The 23226-nt window shown below is 43.6% G+C and overlaps 1 protein-coding gene across 1 annotated transcript; it reads right to left on the bottom strand.

The window, feature by feature from the left end:
* Nucleotides 1–5838: 5838 nt before the first annotated feature.
* Nucleotides 5839–23179, bottom strand: ulk3 (unc-51 like kinase 3). Its single transcript, XM_076287473.1, has 17 exons — nt 23120–23179; nt 22654–22814; nt 22411–22551; nt 22110–22230; nt 21894–21989; nt 21503–21646; nt 21118–21200; nt 20141–20296; nt 18448–18553; nt 18060–18100; nt 16939–17041; nt 16489–16553; nt 16241–16319; nt 14066–14106; nt 11754–11801; nt 9749–9812; nt 5839–7221 (listed from the first exon to the last, which is right to left on the bottom strand). Exons 2-17 carry the CDS (start codon nt 22750–22752, stop codon nt 7205–7207), a joined length of 1404 nt encoding a protein of 467 aa, XP_076143588.1. The 5' UTR covers nt 22753–22814; nt 23120–23179; the 3' UTR covers nt 5839–7204.
* Between the last annotated feature and the right edge of the window lie 47 nt (nt 23180–23226).

The raw sequence follows: 23226 nt of genomic DNA, 5'->3' as shown, positions 1-23226 counted from the left end.
TTTTCTCCACCTCCTCCTTGTAGAAGGCTTGGCTCACGTTAAGCACGCATCTCGTAAGTGTTCCAAGCAGCCCGACATCCTCCCTTCAACCCCCCCTCCCCACTCAGCTTCTGGGAACAAAATCAAAACAAATAGGAGGCTGGAGGGCCTACTGGCTGGGGGTGAGAGGTGGAAACGCTCACAGAGGCCGCAGTGTTGCTGGAACCATTTTCAAATTTGGCTTTATTCAGGCCTTCTTGGAGACAAACCCTTACCCCGCCCACCTAAAAACGCTACCCCCTTTCTCTCTACCCCACAACAGAGGGGTGACAGAAGGATTTAGGGGGCAGCCCAAGCAGTCTCCCATCTGTACAATGTACCATTCATGGCAGCCAGGCCCACTGGGCGTGGGTGTGTGCGTGCGTGCGTGCGTGCGTGCGTGCATGCTTGTGTGTGTGCATGTGTGTGTGTGTGTGTGTTTAGGATGTCTTTGAGCGTTTCCCTGTCTCCTTGTCTCCCAGAACTCTCTCTCTCTCTCTCATTCTCTCCCCCTCTCTCTTACACACACACACACACACACACACACACACACACACACACACACACACACACAAATACACTAAATATACAGTCATTTTCTGACTTGGCTGATGACAGTGCTTACCATTGTAGTCCCATTAACAGTATCAGCAGCAAGCTGAGAGTGAGCTAGCCGTAGGGGATAGCTTACAAGAGGCCCCGATCTGGCAGCTCCAAAATGGAGGCCAATTAATCCCAGAATGCAATGGGGTGAAGGGTAAAGTATGTTGTCTCTTTACACCATGTCAAAGTCGTGAGAAAGTACAATCACACTCTATACTAACCCCCTCCTGCCAGTAATACTGTCACATGATCTGATTATGGGCCCTTATCATGGGATTTGGGGGAGAACATAAGAACACATCACCACCGAACCCCCCTAAAAAATGGGGAGGAATGCAATTCCCCACCACTACAATTACTACAATCACAACAGTGTGGTCTGACTGAGACTAAATCTTCACATTTACTTCCAGAGTTGCGAGTTAAAGTGGGAGTCAGGGGGCCCTCTAGACGGAGCCCCCATTCTGTCTTAAAAGAGAGATCGGGGGAATGAGAGATGACGTTTGGGGCGGCAGGACGCAGAGAGAGGCCATCTCAGATCAGCGGAAGCAAGGGAGCCTGGGGTCTCCATCTGCGAAAGCTCACGTGTCCTCCACAAAGAGACCTCCGAGGAGCCTTATTCATGTTCGACCATCAGCACATTGCACTGTTTACTTAAGCTGCAGGAGATGGGCTGATATGTTTGAAGCTAACAACATGAGACACTGCACATACATGCATCCGAAGCCCCAAAAGCAAACACTACCAAAAGGAAAACCAGATTTTAAAATATTATCAGAAGATTCTCTGGAGTGATGTCTTATTTCTTAGTGAATGGTTATTTTATTTTGTGTATAAAAGTATAAATTGCACCAGAGAGAGATGGAAACAGAGAAACGAATAAAAATAGAGACTATTTTTTCCCCATAAGCTACATTATGTGCTGGAAAGTTCCATAGAGTCTTGTTTGCCTCATTAGTATGTTCAAAGTTAATTAGACTAGAATGCCATTGATGGAACAGCACGTTATGCACCAGTGCATGACAAAAACGAGTCCGCAGCAGCACTGCTGAATGCTATTCCTGCTTCCTGCTTTGGCAGCGGACACCAACAGGCTGGATCACGTTTCTTCCAACTGGCCGACTCTGACATGTAACTGGAACAAGAAGAGCAAGTAACGGAAAACTGAGATTAGCTCAAGAAAGATTTGTGTCATGCAAAGAAAACATTTAGCTGTTACAGGCCACTGAAATGGCAGTGCTGTTTTGCATCCCAAACAGACGTTTTGATGAGTACGACTGCACAACACACAAGCTCCCAACTCAATCATCCCAATTTGTGAAGCCTCTGGGATCTGAGGATGTTTATCACTATGGTGGGCTGTTTGTTCCTGTGACATTTTTGCACGATGTGTCGCAATGGTGGTCTCTAGTTATGTCTGCATTGTATTTTGCGTGTCTCAACAGAGGAATGTGCAGCATACTGGGAGATCCTCTGGTAAAGAATGTGTTGAAGAAACCAACAGGAACACTCAAGGCCATCACTGGCTGGAGTTTTTTAGAGTTTAGAACCTTTTGTACGGTGGCATACAGGAGCAATTTGGTCGCAAAATAATCATATCTATTAGGACACATTCATTATGGCCTAAATTTGGGCCATACCCCTTTACATTCTATGAAATTGGGCACAAACCACTCAACAGAAACAGCTAACTGTTTCCTCTTTGAAAGCGTAAAGTCCAAATTAGATGAAAGTGGCGGAGTAGGTGCAGTGTTTTTGAACCTTAAGAAGGCTTTTGATACCAGACACTACTGTGAATCACCAGGCACTTTTGTGAATCACCAGACACTTTTAGCAAAATGATCTTATTTTACTAACAGGAAACAAAGTGTACACATTGGTAATTCTTACTCTTCATACCTCAGCTTGGTGTACCCCAGGGGTCAGTATTGGGCCCATTCTTGTTAAGCCTGTACATTAACGGCTTGCCATCAGTCTGTCCATCTGTCAATGTATGCCGACGATACAGTTCTCTACGTGCATGCAAAAAAAAAAAAATCATGTCTACACTTAACAAAACAGTCTGTATGTTCTTCCAGAGACTTTCTAATGAGGAGATACAGCACTCAAAAAATCCTCCATAGAAATACATGGGGTTAGTTTGTAACGCCAATATGACAGTTGTCTACACATATCCCGCCCCTTCTGTGGCAAAAAAGTTGACATGTGAATACATTGTGCCAATCATGTGGTGTGTTGTGAATACATCGTGCCAATCATGTGTTGTGATCTCGCCGCTGGAGCAAGGTTGGTGTTGTGAAGCAAGCCTTGCGCACACACTTTTCTGCCGAAATAGATGCCTGATAAGTGCCCAAAATGCGGACTTTGGTTCTTCTCTCTGAAATCCACAAGTGCACAGCAACCTTGTTTTTATTGAAGGAGAAAAGCTCATGGTTGTTGATTTGAAATACCTAGATTCTAATTTAACTTTTCAAAAAACATGTTAAAAAGGTGGCTAATACCATTACATTTAATCTGGCTAACTTTAAACACATATGGCCATATTTAACAGAGGCAGCCAAACTTTTAAAAAGAGGCAGCCAAACTTGTTATGCATGCCACACAGCTGTTTCACAAGCTGGTCTCAAGCAAACATGACAACTCTGAAACCAATAGAAACCCTTTATAAACAGACCTTAAAAACACTAGACCAAAAACCTATAAACGATCACCACTGCCATATCATAACTAAGTAAAACTTATTTAATTCTGAGTTATTTGCACTTTCTAGATGTCTGTCTCATTTCAAAAATGTTACTTACATTGGGCTTATGGGCTTACACCTCCCCCACTGGGTGAGTTCATAAAGCAGAACAGCAGTGGCAGAGCAACTAGGGTAACCACCAGGGGAGACTGTGGCATACAGTATAGACACATAAGTTTGGACAAACAGTTTTCTCAGTGCGGGCCTCAAATTATTGGAACAGCCTTCCTAATGATCTAAGACAGTGGTTCTCAACCTTTTTTCAGTGATGTACCCCCTGTGAAATATTTTTTCAGCCAAGTACCCCCTAACCAGCGCAAAGCATTTTTAGTTGAGAAAAAGCCACTTGTCCCTCCGTGTTTTCATAAGAATTACTGCTACGCTTCAACCACGACCAGGGATGGGCACAAATACATCAAAATGTATTTCCAAATAAAATACCAAATACCCACCTTAAAAATGTATCAAAATAAACTACAAAATACAGCAGCCAAAAAATTTATTAAAATAAAATACTGTATTTTTGTATTTTCAAAATACGACAAAATACTTTTTTCTAAAAGCCTTTTTCGTCCATCCCTTCCATAAGTCAACAGATTAGATATGCTGACCCCTCATGTTAATATCCCAATATAAACCTCTGCCAGGGTCGGTGTCACCGGGTGGGGGTGGGGCATGAGCACTGACCGGGGTGGTGCACCTCACCTCACTTTTATTAGTTATTTTTCCAAAATTGCCATATAAGAGCATCCTTCGAGCCTTTTGGATAACTGAAACAATATGATCATGGGGCTCACACAGCGTTAAATAGAATAGTTGCATAGGCTACAATACAAGCAAATAGGCTATAACAGACTCACCACTATCAGGCCTAGGCTACAGCTGAGTGCAAAATCTCCATCATCACTGTGTCTTTCCATTCATTTTGAAATGTTCTTATAAGATCCTGCTCAAAAGCCAATTGTACATAGGGCCTTCTGATAATGCAACATTGAACGTAGGCTATGTGATCACTCAAAATGTTCTTTAAAGTATATAACTCTAACACATTTATGATTGGATTCCATGGACCCGATTTTCACCTCAACAAAGGAACCAATCACAGAACTGAGGGGGGACAGCAAGACAATGATGACACACTGAAGCGGTTATGAGCTATGTACAGACGCATTTGATAGACATTCGTAGCACCCAATAAATGGCTCTGAGCATTCGTAAACCACGTCTCAAATACGAGAAAATGAATGTGTAGTTCCCAGACCCAAACTCAATGAGATGAGGTCTGGCGTTAGCCAGGCTATGTGGCTAGGCAGAGGCACCAAATGTGATGGAAAGTTTAGCGAACAGGACACTCGGCATGGCTTTTAGTATCTGCTCTGACAGTCCACTTTTATTGACTGTTAGTCTACTGTTTGAGTTTAGAGATGTACTGTTTTACAGCAACAGGAATGCCGACTCAACAACTGTTGCACTTCCCAGCCAGTTGGCGTAATAGATTGCCCACTATGAATCAGTGACAATAATTCAAAGACAAACAATCCAAATGGATGACTTATTTAGAAATTTAAGCTAGGTAGCATTTCATCACAGATGAATAATTTTGTATACACCTGAAACTGATGTGTGCACAACCTCTATCAATGTAAAAAAAAAAAGTTAAAAAAACAGGTTGTCACATTAATACCATCCAATCAGTTAAGCCAATTAGAAGCCAATTATTATGACATTATCAATAATTTCTTATTTAAAATGTGCAAAATTGGAAATGTCCTCGTTTGAGGTATCTTGTCAAGTTACCATAGCACTGAAATATTTCACAGGTCAGAGAACATAGACAAATTTAGTCTAGAAAAATCAGTCCAGCAAAGGAAAATAAACTCTCTACTGAAGCAGAGGGGCTTGACCATGCAAGGGACCACAGACAGACAGAGACAGAGATTTTGTGCTTTATAGATAGTTAGATACAGTAGATGTCATCACAGTGTTTCACAGAAAGTATTTTACAGTATTTTGAAAATACAAAAATACACAACACTTAAGTATTTTGATACAAAATACAAAGGCATTTTCATTATCTCAATAAAATACAAATTACAAAATAGTATTTTGTATTTGAAATACATGTATTAGAAATACTGCCCATACCATAAGAGATGGATTACAAACCAAAGCTGTAATCATGAATATCTAGTCTATCTAATCCTTGGTACTGCCCTTAGATTATAATTCTATAATCATTTTTTCACCTCTTTGCAATGTTCTTATTTTTTATTTCTTCTCTATTAGCATAATGTGGTGATGTACTGATCTGCCAAGGGACTGCAGATGCAAATTAGCTTATTTGTTAACTCTGGCATTTTGAGTGTAATTGAAATGACAATTAATCTGCATTGTCCCTTTTAAATAAATAATCAAATACATAAATTAATAACACCTTTCATTCAAAATAATTGCAAGGGACAGGAGGATATTTTCCATGAATTTAATAGCAGACAAGCAATTCAATAAATAAATTACAAATCCATATAAAATGATCAAGTACAGCAATTAAGGATAACTACCTTGGAAAGTGCTCTTGTTAAAACTCAAAGCACTAAAATATGAGGCATTTGCAACTTCTCACAACCTGCTCACTCATCCTCATTATATCTCCCATCAATCACTGTTGTTTTATCACATCATAAACGCTGAAAATTCCCTTCCGGTTCAACACTATAGGAGACTGAAAAGAAAAAGTGACAGTCATTCCAAGTAATTAAAACACTTATTTCTCTCTCTTGCACACATACACACCTTTTTACCCTCTTTTTATTTCAAAGAAATTTTTTCTCTCCCACTCTTACTTCTATACGAATACTCTCTCCGACACACACACACACACAACTCTGACCAGTGACTAAGGACCACCGCTTGTAAACTCTCCACAAAATGTCTGGGCTTTGTGTGTGTGAGCAAGGCCGTAAACAAGCTGAGTGAACTCACACACTTCCCTGTGGGTCCGCTGGCGTGCTTGATGTGTGCCAGCCCAAAGCAAACCCCAGCGCGGTGGGAACGCGGGCCAAAGCCGCAGCCCTGCGCTTTTCCATCCGCAGCGGGGGAGCACCAGCATTCTGTGGAGAGTGTGTGGCCACGGCCTGCGGTGAGGGCCGCAGCTGAGTGTGTGTGTGTGTGTGAGAGAGAGTTGTTTGTTTCTGTGTATGTGTGTGTGTGTGTGAGTGAGAGAGAGAGCAAGAGAGAGGGAGAGAGAGGTAGGGAGAGAGGGAGTATGCAACTGAAGGGGGAGAGAAGTTTATGTGTGCATGTATGTGTACAGTATACAGTATAATGATTGAGAGACCTAATGGATGGGTGTGTGTGTGTGTGTACACGTGTGTGTGTGTGTGTGTGTGTGTGTGTGTGTGTGTGTGTGTGTGTGTATGTGTGTAAGATCCAACCATCTCTAAACATTCATTAAATCTACTGAAGTAGTTTCCCTTTCTGTTTAGATGCGTTGCACCCTTAAGCAGGACTCCCACCCTGTTGCTTAACTTACAGTAAAAAAGCCTCGTTAAACAGCAGACAGCATGTTTACAAGACAGTTTGAGTTTGCGCTCATCAAGATACCGGAGCGTAATACTAAACCATGGACATCAATCCAGCCTAAGTCCTAAACTAAACCAAATCTGGTCCACAGTTATTCATAGTAAGTGCTTCCCGAACAAGAGAGAACCCCAGTGGGTCGGAGAGGCAGGCCTGGTGGTGTCCAAAAACCAGACTGAGATCCAGGATAGGTTGAGGAGTGAGGTGATGTCACTTCCGTCCGTCCCGAGTGTTCCCGTCACCATGGCGAAGAGGCTTTGTTCACTGGAGACAGCAGGCTGCGGGGGAGAGCGGATGGGTTAGAGCCCCAGGAAGGTGTGAAGGCAGCAGCCAGAGTGCTGACAGGTCACAGACGGATGCAGGAGAAACAAGCTCAGAGAAGGCTCAGACACATTTTCTGTGCACCACAGGGTGCTTTTTAAAGAGGGGCCGTATTAGGGAGCTTTCCCGGTCTCACACTCCCGCCTGACTAACACCGTATCATGCCATGTTGTCACAGTAACAGGAAAGGATTGATGGGATGTTGATAACACAATCCATCATTTTTATTTTTCACTCCCCTACCAGCGAACAATCCCACACATATTTTTCTGCATATTATATGATAGCTATTACTGCTCTGTGTCAATGCAGTGGTCATGGAACAACATATTATTATATTCACATAATACACCTTGTGAACAATCTGCTCTTAAAGTCCTTGTACACCGATGTTACTACAGAGATGATACTAATGGGAGTCTTCAGGGCTGTCTCAGCAGGAGGTGTATCAGCCACCCATACAAGCATTTCTAACATCTATATAGTCTATTGGAGATGCACTCAAATCACCCAGAGGTGAGATATTAGGGTTCCTTTCAGACCTTCTCTGAGCACCCAAACCCAAACACCTTTGTTTGTGCATATCTTGTGTCAGTCTGAGTTTTCTGGATTTGTAGAAATGTACTGGACATAAAGCTTAAACATATCAAACCAAACATACAAAACAAAAAGCCTGAATTGTCCTTTAATAGAGTTTTTGGAAATGCTGCTGTTTGTGACAGACTTTGTGAATGACTGGTGGACTGACTGTCGCGGTGGGGGGGGGGGGATCTCTGCCATAAGCCTTTTGGTCCACCAACGGCTGCTCACACCACTTGTGTCTGAGGAAACGACCCCAACACACTATTTATGAGTCCACTGACAATGCTGACACGTCTACAATGCTCAGAGCGACACAAACACACACAGTTTAAGTGGCCAGTAGTGGACAACTGACTAGTGTTTGTTTGTGTGTGTGTGAGATGGCAAAGGGTGTGTATTACTACGCAGGTTAAAAAGTGCCTGTAGAATGTTGCAGGATCTGTGTGTCTCCAGGATGAATTGAAACAAGCACTTGATATGTATGTGAACTAAGAGAAGACATTTATTTTAAAGTTTAAAATTATTTATCTATTTCAAACTCATTTATGAGTCTTTGTTAGATATGTTTTCTTTCTCCTAAGAGTGAAGCCTTAAATCAACTTAACTCGCTCTCTCTCTTTCTAACTCTCCCTCCCCCTTTCTCTCTTACACACACACACACACACACACACACACACACACAGATTTCTGCTCCTGATGGCCGAGTGTGGATGTTTTTTGCAGGAAGTGGCATGAGTCCAGATCTGAGCTAAAGGTTAGAGGCCTTCTCTACTCTCAGGCTGACTGCCAGAAGCATGTGTGTGTGTTTGTTTTATAGCATAAGTATGAGTGTAACGGGGTATCTCTCCCTCTCTGTGTGTCTGTTAGTTTTATAGCATATGTATAAGAGTGTAACAGGGGTATTACACTCTTTCTTTCTCTCTGTGTTTGTGTGTGTGTGTGTGCATGTGTGTGTGTGTGTCTGTGTCAGAGTGTTTGTTTCATAGCATAAGTATGAGTGTAACAGGGGTATCTCTCTGTGTGTGTGTGTGTGTGTGTGTGTGTGTGTTAAGCATGTGTGTGAGTGTGGGACTGAGTTGAGCAGACACTTTCACCAGGTGGCTTTTCACTGGCTGACAGCGTTGCCCTCTCGGCACAGAGCTGAAACCAAAGAGCCAGATGCTCCCTCTGGGAGGCCGCTACGGCAAGAGAGGAGGCTCACATTTAACAAGCCGGAGAAAAACAAGACCTCGGAAAGTCAGAGTGAAACTCACACCAGCCCTTAGACAGAACTCATCTGTAACCGATCTCAAGGTCTGTAGCAGGTACAGATGTTTCAGAGGTACTTTACTATAAAGCAGATCTGCAGCTCTGTTTTAGTCTAGGTCACTTCATTGCCCGGCTCACCTCTCCACATAAACTTTTGTATACACAGATTGCCCAAAGCAAGTTGTGAATGAAGCTAGGGGCAATAGACTCTTAAGAGAGTCCCATTAACTAGCATGTTAATAGCCTGTGAAAGATTAGGATGTCGTTTATTGCTCTGAGATGAGATCATGTTTTTATTTCAAAGAATAACCACAAAACTACTCCTGGTAAATCTTTTAGGAAGAAATACGCTACCCCCAAAAACCAGAGGACTGACCAAAGATGACATCATCTAAATGCGGGCAAGATAAGCAGGATAAGCATTCCTTGGCCAACTCTGGAGCCTCTTAACTGCTTCCAGATATTTATCTATTGCCAATTAGTTAGTAACCAACAACACAGAGGAGGTAAACACAGACAGACAGGAACCAAGGCACAGAAATAAATAGGCAACACACGAGCAGAAGGGAAATGTCATTGTGGGTGCTGTTGCAGACGTGTGCAGATCATTATTTTGTGACTTTGCTGCTCTCGTGGGAGCTGCTGTGTACTTACATGTTCTAACAGACTCAGACAGCGGCTCTCTGTCCAATGACACATCAGTCTTCGTCTCGCGCATCTGAGAGCACACGCACACGCACACGCACACGCACACGCACACGCACACGCACACGCACACGCACACACACACACACACACACACACACACTGATTAAAGCATTCTTAGGGATAAACTGCCAGAGTTATTACTGTACGTATAACCAACTCCAATGTACATCCTGTTCATACTGTACAAACAACCCTTTATTTGCACTCTCTATAATTATCCACTTCTCCCCTGTATACCTCCTGAAAATATCTACATGTTATATATAATATTTGTATAACTCTTACCTCTTACCTATAAATATAAATAAATATAGTATAAAATACTGTATTTTGTACTTCTGATTAGATGATAACTGCATTTCAATGACTTAATTTAATCTAATACTATAAAATCTTAATCTAGCTGCTAATATAAAAGTGTGCATCTTTTTCCATATTAACATTTCCTCTGTCTGTACCATAGTTCTTTATGGCTTTTGACTTATGGTTAGTCTGGGGAAAATATGAATAGCACAAATGCTGCACTATTTGCTCTGAGTGCAATGGTGTTACTAGAGAGGTGTTGTGGAGCTCAGCAGGGTCATGTTGTAGTAACTATCATAATCATTTGTAAATATGTAAATATTTACATATACGGTACTGTAATGGTAAATACTGTTATAATTATAACAACCAAGTGTGTAAGTAAAGGCCTTTAATAGGACTTTAGCAAGCTTGTAATATTTGGTACCCTGTCAGTACATCCTGAGTAAATCCTGAGTGACCCCTGAGTGACCCCTCTGGGCCAGTGTGAGCTACGTGTTTGGGGATAAAACCATCACCTAAACAGCAATGTAAAAGCGCCACACAGGATAGATCACTTTATTCATACTGACAGGGTCATAAACACTACAGCTGCCCTAATGTCAGCAGACAGGAAGGGGTGTGTGTGTGTGTGTGTGTCCGTGTGTTTGTGTGTGTGTGGGTCCGTGTGTGTGTGAGTGTGTGTGTGTGTGTGTGTCCGTGTGCGTGTGTCCGTGTGTGTGTTTGTGTGTCCGTGTGTGTGTGTGCGTGTCTGTGAGTGTGTGTGTGTGTGTGTGTCTGTGTTTGTGTCTGTGTGTGTGTCCGTGTGCGTGTGTGTGTTTGTCCGTGTGCGTGTGCGTGTGATAGCAATAAAATGTATGGTTAAAATTGATAATAATTTAACTTCAAGACTACTTTTAGTTAGCCATGTAACCCATCTTGGTTTTAAACAAAGACACTATCCCCTCCCCCAATGGAATGCTAATGTGCTGGTTTAAGGCCTATCACTTACACAAGACAAAGGATGCTACCTTGATATAATGTATCCATGTATCATGAAATGTAAATGTATTCATGTCTGGTATCATTTTGATAGTCTCATTACAAGGATTGTAATGATGTGATTGTGAGAATGTTTGGAACATTCTATAAGTGATATTTCTGATATATAAGATATCTCTCCTCATGCTATTCTGACAAGAATGCATAGGTGTGAAGTGGGTGTGAATAGGTGTGTCTGATACCAACTGTAGAACCAATCAAGTGGGCTTGTTCTTGGCGCCACTTTGTTCTTTGTTTAAACCATTTAAAAGTAACTAAACTGCAATGTTTGTGAGATCAGATTTTCAAGATTAGAGCATGGAGAACTGAGAGAGAGAGGGTGATCCTACAGAGGCCATGGCCTTGTGCCATGGCCTGGGCTAGGCCTACATAGACCTTTTTTTGTACTCTCTCTGCTTGTAACAGAATAAACCTGATTCCTGAGTTTTTCCTGAAGTTCGCCAGTCTAAGATTAATATTAAGTAATTATTCACCTACAATTACTTTCACGTGTGTGTGTTTGTGTGTCTGTATGCTTGTGTCCGTGTGTGTCTGTGTGTTTGTGTGTCCGTGTGTCCGTGTGTGTGTCCGTGTGTGTGTGTGTGTGTGTGTGTGTGTGCGTGCTAACCTTCATGTTCTCCTTCAGGCACTCCGCTCTGGTCATGAGACTTTTAATCTGGAAGGAAAAAAGGACGGCGATCAATTCCCCCACTCCATCTCAATCCCCTGGCCTAATGGCCACACAGCCCTGTGCGTCCACACCCTCATATTTCAGCTGGCCCTCCCATCTCTGGACTGAGTGTCCAGCATGACAGGCGAGGCTGCAGGGATGAGTAAGGTGCACACACGATGATTTAGCCACCGAACGACTCGATTGTCAGGCTGACCCCACCACAACCTGGAGTGCATACGTACGTGTTCACACACACACACACACACACACACACACACACACACACACACACACACACACACACACACACACACACACACACACACACACACACACACACACACACACACACACACACAGAGACCTTGAGTGGACAGCAAAGCCTTGATGTGGCTTATTTACGTGCAATCTGGTCAGCAGGACTGAGCACCAATCACACATGAGGAAAGCAGACTGAAAGGTAAAGGTGGCAGGAAGGTCAGGGCTCCTGTGAGCAGAGAATAAGGAAGGAGCGGAGAGGAGAGGAGAAGAATGCAAAAGTGTGATCAGAGCCGTACTGCTGACAACAACCTCTCTCTCTCTCTCTCTCTGTTTTTTTTTCCGTTCACTATCCCCAATTTCCTCTCCCCTTCACTGGCCCGTGTTTTTCTTCTTCCTTCCCGCTCAAGGCTTGAGGCATTACCCTCAGCGTGCATACACAGATATTTCACATTTGCATTCTTCTGCGCTGCAGTATTGGTTTAGCATGGGAGTTCAGTCAGGCGGCTGACTGGAGAGCCTCAGTCCTGGCTCCACTGCTCCGCTGTGCTGCTCTGCTCTGCTCTGCTCGTCTGATACTTGGTGCCTGGCTTTAATCTCCCTCTGATGCTGGCAAAGCCTCCCAGCACAGGCCTCAGCACATCACAGCTCACACACTCACACAGACATACTTAAATACATACGCATTAACACACACAGACACAGACACACACACACACACACACTTAAATACATACGCTTTCACACACACACACACACACACACACACACACACACACACACACACACACACACACACACACACACACACACACACACACACACACACACACACACACACACACACACACACACACACACACACACACACACACACACACACACACACACACACACACACACACACGACTACAGAAAAAAATCTTGGAACATATATTAAGAACTGCCAGCTGAGCTCACTCACACATTAGTGTGTACGCCATGTGTAGGAACAGAATTTAAAACTCCGGCTGGCCCGTAAGGCTATGTACGTAAAGCTCTAGGCAGATGACTCATATGGAGAGTGTATGGATCTGTATTTTATAGGAAATAATCCGTCCTGGGCTGTGCACAGTTTAAGTCTGAACATTCAGCAGACTGCAAGCACAGACAATGAGAATGAGAGAGACAGCACTTTACTTAGAACCTATCCAATCTGAGTTGGATCCAATCACCGTATATACACAGCCTGATGTTCATAACCACTGTATAATACATTTACACATTTCATGTCCAAGATTGAATGAAACTATTAAAGATGCCTTCCAAAGAGCCAAATAATTCTAAATCATCATACCCATAATCATTCTTTTTTCCTATCAAGATAATGCAGCACTTCAGTTTCTGTGCTGTTTTTCAGATCACAGAAACATCTAGAATGAGCCTTCAAGTAGAGTTTCTACTTGAAGACCCAAATGAACTGATGTGGAGCACTTACTCTACGTCTCCTAATTTAGCCATTAAACGAACACTACACCATGATGTCTTCACTCAGTTGTGTTTAAGCTCCATAATAAGATGCGGCCGGAGTCGGAGCCCTGGCTCTGCCCGCCCTTCCCCCGCCCCCGCTCCGTCCCTGTCTGGGCCTCTTTTCCCATGATGCCCCTCTGCCAGCTGTGCGGTTGTGGCGAGGCCTCTCCCCGGGCCGCCCTGGTGATTTATCTGCGCTTAAGTGCCCTGGCAGTGATGTATGGCATTATTAGCTCCTATTCAGGACTCCCCCTGCCCTGCGCTCCCAGGTGGGTGTCAGTCAGCGATGTGTGTGTGTGTGTGTGTGTGTGTGTGTGTGTGTGTGTCTGTAAGATCTGGGGCATGGGGTGAGAGAGATATATGTGTTTATAGTGGTAGAGGTCAGTGGGACAGATTTACATGCCCCCAGGTGCAGGGTTAGAGGTGCTCTCTCCCACTCTTGCACTCTCTCTTTCTCTCTTCTCTCTTCCACACACACACACACACACACACACACTTACCTCACTGTGCAGCAGCTCTCTCTTGCGGCCCTGGGGTTCAGCTACAGAGAAGGGAGGATGAGGGAGAGAGGGGAAGAGGAGAGATGGGGATGGGTTTAAATAGAGACATACATCACTATGTTATTCTATAAATGGCACTATTATAAACACATCCATCACGGCAGAGGCATGTCAGAGACAAATCTTTTATCAAGCAGGGGAAATAAAAACAAATAAGTCTCAAATTTGTTTTGTATTTCTTTCCTGCAAAATCTTTAGGGAGAGAAAATAAACTGCAAATGGAGGCCTCACGTGAAGTGAAGTAAGGCTTCAGTGAAAACAAGACTTTTTAAACCCAACTGACATAACACCTCTTCAGCTTACTATAACGGTCTATACATGTAACTATATATGTACCATATGGTTAACTCTACATGAAACTATACACCATACGACTAAGCCTGCGTCTCTTGCTCCCTGCTTTTTGCTTACTAATTCCTTCTGTTTCTCATTCTTGGCGCTCTCCCTCTCCCGCCTTCCCTTATTTTGGGTATCATTCTGTAATTCCTTCTCTCTTTCTCTCTCTCTCTCCTTTCATGCCTCCCACTATGCTAACGTGCCACAGTCCAGAGCCGTCTTGATCCCAGCAGGACAGTCCGGGCCCCTGTGCCTCTCTGAGAGATAATAGTTTTTATTTGTTTCCAGAAGTGTAATAACATTGAGAAGCGGACTGAGCGCGCTCGATGGGAACCAGATGGCAGTGGCTGAATACCACACACGCAGAGTTGGCACCCAGGGCCTGAGCACAGCATAGCCCTCTCTCTCACTCTCTCTCTCTCTCTCTCCATCAGTCCTTATTACACAAAAAGGCTTACATACACATGCATGCTCTCTCTCAGTCACACACACACACACATTCTCTATGTCCCTAAATGACACACACTATACATAAACACACACACACACACACAGACACACACACACACACACATTCTCTATGTCCCTAAATGACACACACTATACATAAACACACACACACACACATCTGGCTCCTTAGCCAACATTCTCTGTGCCATTAGGCCCATCCCCCGTGTGAGGTCGTATAGAGCCGGGGCTAATAAAGGCCAGGCCATGGAGAGAGGGAGGAAAAAGAAAGAGAAGAAGAAAAACAGAGGGAGCGAGAAAAAGAGAGAGATACCAGAAGAGAGAAAGCGAGAGAGAGCACACAAGAAGAAAAAGGAGAGAGGGAGGACCAGAGGAGGAGAGTGGAGGAACTGTGCCTGGCCCGCAGTGTGATGGCTGCAGACCCTGGAGTGCTGTCCAACAGCACTATGACTCACCGCCTCTGCAGCTGCCAGCAGGACACACACCGCGCAACAACAACTCCCCCAAAACACACAGCTGACTCCAACCCTCATCTGAGCCTGACGTGCCTCTGTTATGGTACTGATCTGGCCTCCATGTGTCCCTGATCTGGCTCTGACACGGCCCTGATCTGATCTGATTTGATTTGGCCCTGATCTACACCCAATTTGGCTTTGATTTGGCCCTGATCTACACCCAATCTGGTCCCGATATGGCCTTGATTTGGCCCTGATCTGTTTCAGAGTCAGCTGACGTGCGGGTAGCTGCTCCGTTCCCTGCTGGCGATGACCACCGAGGCTTGAGGCCTGTTCAGAGAGACATGTGACGTCCATCAAATCAGACAGCCCAAGAGCACTAATCGCTCCCAGATATTTACCTATTAGCAAATAGCTGGTGATTGATACACAGCTTTATAGAGGTAAACACAGACACACGGGACTCTACTCCAAAGCCTTCCTCGTGGGTGGCATGGAAAACTAACGTCTCTCTTCCCATTGACTAAACAGTAGTAACTACAAAGCAGGTGGTTAAAAAGTAACACTCTCCTGTCTAACACTCAACAAGACACCATTCACTCAGTGAGAGCTGGCAGAGAGAATGTATGCACAGCACACACATGTTAGTAATAATCAGAGGGAAGAATTCGCAGAAATCTTGCAAGCAGGGACTAGACCAGACTCAGGCAAGGACTCTGGGAATGATGCTGGTTTGAAAAAAAACAGACTACAGTGATCAAACGAGAGATACAGACAGATTATATTTCTGTGTCTAATGCTGAAAGAGAGAGAGAAAGCTGTGTGTGTGTGTGTGTGTGTGTGTGTGTGTGTTCACCTGCAAGTGCCAACAGCATCTCTCCCAGGCTTTGTTGGTACAAGTCCAGTGTGTCATAGTCCTCCTCACCTATCTCCTCCTATGGCAGAGTAGAGGGAACACATATACTTATACCATATACACCCAGTGTGTTGATGAATGTAATGTATTATACTGTATATATGTATACACAGACACATTTTCCATCCCAGAATCAAACATGCTCAACTCCCTTTAACCCGTCTCTGAGAGCTGGAGACCTTACTCACTCTAGCTATGGCCGCAGAGGCAAGATCCAGCGCTGCCAGCAGACGGGGCTGGTCCCGTGACATCTCTACACACACACACACACACACACACACACACACACACACACACACACACACACACACACACACACACACACACACACACACACACACACACACACACACACACACACACACACACACACACACACACACACACACACAGAAGATCACACCATCAGCTGAATCGATCACTGCACACACTCAACATCTTTACTAGCATCCAGAGGAATGGCACTAAAAAAAGTGGTGTTGTTATATCTCATTTTTGATTTCTACTTGGCTTTCACTTTCCATTTATTACAACAAAATTGCCCCTTACATAAACATGCAAGATCATCTTCAAATTAGACCCAAATCATATAATCCAAACACGTGACGTATAACATTGCAAATGCTAGGCGTGTTTACCTCTGAGTATGTCTCTTGCAGAGCTGCCCTCCTCAAAGCTGATTTTGTTATCAGAGGCCACCAGGGCTTTCAGCTCCTCCGCACGGGAGACATACTGCTTCACCTGCAGGGAGATTCCACCAGGGCCAGGTCATTCCCCTGCGGAGGGTCTTAGGGCGAGAGTCCAGGCTGGCTGGACTGGCTTAAGGTAAATAAGCCCTCTCTAATACTTCAGGGTTTTAAACAGCTCATCTAGAGAGTGCCAATTCTGTGCTGATGAGCACATTACACAGATTGTGTCTGTGAGGACTGTGTGTAAGTCGAGTATGTGTGTGTGTGTGTGTGTGTGTGTGTTTGAGAGAGAGAGAGTCAGAGACAGAGCAGTCAAACAGATGTGTTCTCTCACTCTCTCTCTCACACACACATACACACACCAGTGGATTCTTGGCCAGTGACAGGCTTGAAATTCCTGCTCATGCAAATTGCCCAGCATTTCACATATTTCATATTACAGTCTACAAATCATGTGTTATAATTTAACCCAACCATGTACTAAAATGTAATAGACATTTAAGACAATACATGGATTTTAGTTTTGAAAAGTATTTTTCTTGTCAGCAGGTAACTTATTTTCCCATGAATTTTAATAGTGTATGGTCAAGAACTGTGATTTCCACTAGTCGCCCAGTCCAAATAACTGAATTAAGTGGGAAAAACCCACAGACATGTAGGCTTTCAGAGCAGGATGTCTCCAAATATGTGACCAGAACATTGTAATGTCTCTTTAGTAGCTGCCTAGCTGTACACAATCACTTCCTCCAATGTAATTAACTGTAACCCTACTCGATCCATTCTTCAGACCATCGACTGCCAGGACTTCAAATGGTGATGATGTATGGTTCTAAAATAACAGGCCAAGCAAACTGGAAACCCTCAAACTGGACAGCAGCTAAAACAAACTGCTGGAAACGAGTGTGATTTCATTTGCAGTACGACAGGGACCTCACACCGAGACATTCACACATCTTTTCATGCTTGTCTTAGGGTTCAGAGACTTTCCATTCCTTGAGTTCATCTTCTACCAAGTCAAGTATGCTCCTTTCCAGTGATTTTAAGCTGCATGCTGATAAGTTCCCTCTCACCTTTTGCCTCAGTGCCTCCTTCCTCTGTCTGTCGGCTTCATCTGGGAACAAACACAGGACACACTTCAGACGGGACCTACAGCTCATCATAGCTCCCACACACGTCTAGCCTAGTGCAGTGTGTGCATCTGATGCTCTTAACTGGGGGAACAGTTTTCAGTTTTTACTTGATAGCTGCAAATAGTGAGGTGAATTCTAATACTGTGTTTGTGTGTGTGTGTGTGTGTATGTGAGAATGTGCAAACTGTTCTGAGTTGTATTTTTACTAATATGTCTTTAGCTATTGTGATACATGCGTGTCTTTAAGTGTGTGTGTGTGTGTGTGTGTGTGTGTGTGTGTTTTATATTCATGTGTGTGTGTGCAAGTGTAAAGAGCTTTGTAACTTACAGTGGATGGCGGGGACAAAATGCTCAAGTGCACTGCAGTAGAGGGACAGAGCAGCCGCTCGCTCACCCTCCTGGTCTTTCTGCACCGCCTGAAGCACCAGCGCTTTCTAAACACAGAGGAGTGACCGTGAGCAAGTGAGTCTGTGTTTGACAGTGGGTTGGAGTGTGTGTGTGTGTGTGTCAGAGAGAGAGGGGGGGGCATAAGAAAATAGTAGAGTATTGTTGATATGTGTACATACAGTATGTGTGTATCACATTAGAGAGGGAGAAATGTCTAGCTTATTATATATGTGTGTGTGTGTGTGTGTGTGTGTGTGTGTGTGTGTGTGTGTGTGTGTGTGTGTGTGTGTGAGAGAGAGAGAGAGAGAGAGGACATGATAAAAGAATAAAGTGAGTGCCAGATAGTTTGAGTGTGGATGAGAGAGCAAGATTGTGTCATAGAATTAGTTTGGACATTTGTTTTAAATTTTGTTTTAAAACTCATTACTCACACCCATTAATCAAAAATGCATTGAAGTCAAACACACCCACACATATAGCCCACCAAGACCACCGCAGATTTCTTCTTACAGTTTATAACATCCTCACTCTGTCAAATGAAATCTAACAAACTTCACACAATCCATCAACAAGACTATCCCTGGCTGTCAAATGATGAGACCTCCCCTTATCCTCTCCTTATAGTACACCCCAACACCCCCACCACACACACACACACACATGCACACACACACATGCACACACACACAAACACCACCCATCTCTGAACTCAACCATATGGGGAGCAAACGAATGAAGTGTGAACACTCAAGAAAGATCAAACGAGTGTCAGAGTCCTGCGTGTTGCCAAATATGACATCAAGTTTGGCAAAGCAACAAATGCTGAAAATTCATGCTCAGAGTAGAAATGGATTGTTGGTAAAAAAGAAATATTTTACTAGACTCAGTTGCAGTCGAGTGTAGTCAGCAACTGCGCAACAAATTGCGTTTGTTTATGTTTATCTTTACATTTATTAGCAGACGCTTTTGTCCAAAACAACGTACATTATATTTTAACCAAGGACCAAACTAAACACACCAGAGAGGTAGTTCACTCTTCCCTTCAGTATTCCCACAGAAACTCCACGCATGGTTTTTTTTTGTTTGTTTCCAGTTTTCGGGGCCTACAGAGATCGTTTTGTTTTACAGTGTACTCACGGAATGGGCACCTAGCGGTCATGAGGAGATGACTGCTGAATGTAACAAAAAATTTTATGGGCTTGAAATCACGTACAATCACTGACTGCACCTTTAAGCATATATATTATGTGGGTCTATTATAGGGTAATTAACAGTACTATGTGTATATGTACTTCTCATGTAAAAGCATAAATAATAGATGTTCCTCGTCTGTATCTTGTAACAGAATGTACTAATAATAAGTTACACTGATTTTACAACAGCTAAGGGGCGTTGTTAGGCACGAATGTGGTCAGGCTTCAAACACGATTCAGCCAATCATAATCAAGGACCGGAACTATCCAATTTAGAAAGTACATTTTAGTCACTGAAATATTAGCCATTATAGAGGGCATATAATATGAATCACAATTCTTAACCTCCCTAACCTCCTAAAGTCCCATCTTACACCCAACACCAGAGTGCTTTCCCTGGGGACTCATCCCAACCCTCTCCCCTCAGTTCATGGTTCTCACCGCCTTCCCCAAGCTCTCGTTGCTGGGCATGTGCTCCAGGTCCACGAAGGGGTGGCTAAAGAACTGAGCAAAGGACATGCGAGTGGCCGGGTCTCTCTCCAGCAGCCTCAGCAACAGGTCTCTGCAGTCTCTGGATACACGAGCACCAACAGGTAGCTGAGGAGGGAAGACACACACGCGCGCACACACACACACACACACACACGCACACACACACACACACGCACACACACACACACTCACACACTCACACAGACAGAGACAGAGAGAGAGAGAGAGAGAGAGAGCGAGAGAGCGAGAGAGCGAGAGAGAGAGAGAGAGAGAGAGAGAGAGAGAGAGAGAGAGAGAGAGAGAGAGAGAGGCAGATAAACGCAATTCATATTTACAAGAAACAATAGTTTTAAGAGTTTCTGTGATGCATCAGTGATGTGATGCATCACTTGCTCTGGGATCTTCATACAGTATGAGTATGATCAAATTGTTAAGAAAATAAGAAGAGGTCACAAAACAGCTGAAAACCTTATTGTGAACATACACACCATCTAGTGGTTGTTTTAAGACTCACATTTTTTGTTAGTCAGTTTTGCCTTAACCTTTACCTCTGATGATGCGCAAACACACACCAGGATCTTTGCAGATGCTGATACCGGCAACAGGATTAAATTTGACCAACCAACTTTAAAAAAAAAAAAAAATGTTTTTTAAAATAATTCTTTTTGGGCTTTTTTTCTTTGATTGAGAGAGGACAGGAAGCAAGTGGTAGAGAAAGACGGGGTGGGATCGGGAAATTACCCAGGTGAGACTCGAGCCGAGGTCCCTGTGGACACCTGGACCCAAGCTGGTATGGATACTGTAGCCAGTTGCGCCACAGCACCCCCCTGGTTTATTAAATATTATTTGGAGCTACAATCAGTGTGCAGAACATCCCACTTTTAAGTATAGCTTTTACCACTACCATAGTTACTAAAACATCTTACCTCTATAGGTTTGTCACTGCGAATTTTGTCTTCCAGCTCAGCATATGAGCGGGACGCAAACGGTGCTCGCCCAAACAAGGCCTCTGCCACAAAAACAACAGACTTAGAAAGGGTTTGAGGACCAAGCCTTTTACTGAAAGAAACAGTAACAGAGTTACTAACTAGGCCATTTTTATTTTGTAAATTAAAGTAATAAATTTAAAAGTAACACTGGCTTGATTACTGAATTATTAAAACCCATGGTCTGTAGCCTCTCCATTAAAGAAGGGCAGACTAATGACTACCAAAACAATCTAATTTATTTAAATAACTCCTTAAGATATTCCCCTGCTGCTGTGTCAATATTGTATATATAAAAGGACTTTTATAGGGGGCAGATTCTCACCGTATAAAATGACCCCCACTGACCAGAGGTCTACGCGAGCGTCGTATTGCCTCCTGCATACCATTTCTGGAGCCATGTAGAGTGGAGAGCCACGCAGAGCACTCTGCTCATCCCATGGAGACATGTACTGGGCAAAGCCAAAATCTGCAAAAAAGCATCACACACATGCAAACACACACACATACATACAAACACACACACACACGCATGCATCACACACATACAAACACATACACACATGCATCACACACATACAAACACACACACTGTGTGTCTGTGTGTCAGTGTGTGTGTGTGTGTGTGTGTATGTGTATGTGTGGGTCTGTCTGTCTCTGTCTCTCTCTCTCTCTGTGTCTCTCTCTCTCTCTCTCTCCTCTAGAACAAGGCCTACCTGCCAGTTTTAGCACATTGCCACTCAGTAGGATGTTCTGAGGCTTGAGGTCCAGGTGAGAGATATTTCGCTCATTCAGAAACTGCAGGGCACATGCTAAACACACAACAGTCAATCAATTTGAGATGACTCATCAGTCATGTTGGCATAACAAGTGTTATAATGATAAAGTTTATAGAGGCTTATAGGGGTTTCCTCATACAAGCTACTCCCTACCTATTTGTTGTAGGAACCGACGTGCCACTCTTTCTGGTAAGATGCGTCGGCTGCGGATGAAACGTGATAGGTCTCCGCCAGAACACCACTCCAGAATCAAGTAGATGTTCTCGCTGTCCCACTGTGCAGACAGACAGACAGACAGACAGACAGACAGATAGACAGATAGATAGATACCGGTAAGATACTTTATTGATCCCCGAGGGAAAATTCAAGAATGCTGAACAACACCAGCCAAGTTTGCCAATCATGCAAAAAAGTAGACGTAGGTACTGAAGTGGTTTATGACAATATATCTAACCTGAAAATCTTTCAATTGGACAATGTGGGGATGGCGAACGGTTTTCAGGATCTCAATCTCAGTGAGTAGATTCTCCATTGAGGTCCTGTTCAGACTCTTCTTCGAGACCACCTTTACGGCCACCACCTCGCGACTGTCCACCTGTACACAATGGAGATTCTATGAATCAATTCTAATGCATGTGGTGTAATAGCCTAGGCCTACTAGTACAAACACATAAAATGATATGTTAACGACACCAACCTTCCGGTATGCTTTATAAACAGTCGCGTAGGTACCACTCCCGAGTTTCTCGGTGAGGATAAAGTCAGCGAGCTTCGGCGGTGCGAAACTCGAAGCCATACCGTCGAGCGCATTCAGCAACAGCAAGCTTTTATCCCAAGTGTTATTATTAGTGGAAGAATCTGAAGCAGGGGTTTAGAAATGTACGTTATTAAATATAGGCCTACGTCTAAATGTCACATGCTACTCCCAGTATGTGAAGGCACCAACAGCAACACCCTCTTTCTCTTTCTTTAACCAGTTAGTTAGTTAATATGTGACATGACATGTCCACTGAATTCGAAAGTGTTCCATATGAACTCAAGTAGCCTAGCCTACACCAGAAATATCAGGACTTTGAATGGTAAGCTGAATATTCATAACATTACACTGCCTCCCCACCTAACACAACACCAGATAAAATATAACACAGCGGTAACGATGATACCTAATGCTTTAAACAGCACGGTTGCTGAATGGCTCGCTTGTTTACATTTCCTTCTTCTGTGTACGCGTGCTGTCAGCTGAGGATCCAAATCTACCTCAAATCGACTA

The sequence above is a fragment of the Alosa pseudoharengus genome, unplaced genomic scaffold (genome assembly GCF_046254945.1).
Source record: "Alosa pseudoharengus isolate Yale_2024_CS ecotype anadromous, Long Island Sound unplaced genomic scaffold, YU_APseudo_1.1 YU_APseudo_1.1_scf_16, whole genome shotgun sequence".
NCBI classification, from domain to species: Eukaryota; Metazoa; Chordata; class Actinopteri; order Clupeiformes; family Clupeidae; genus Alosa; species Alosa pseudoharengus.
Note: the sequence above shows the minus strand (reverse complement) of the source record. Positions and strands in the feature narration are given on the sequence as shown.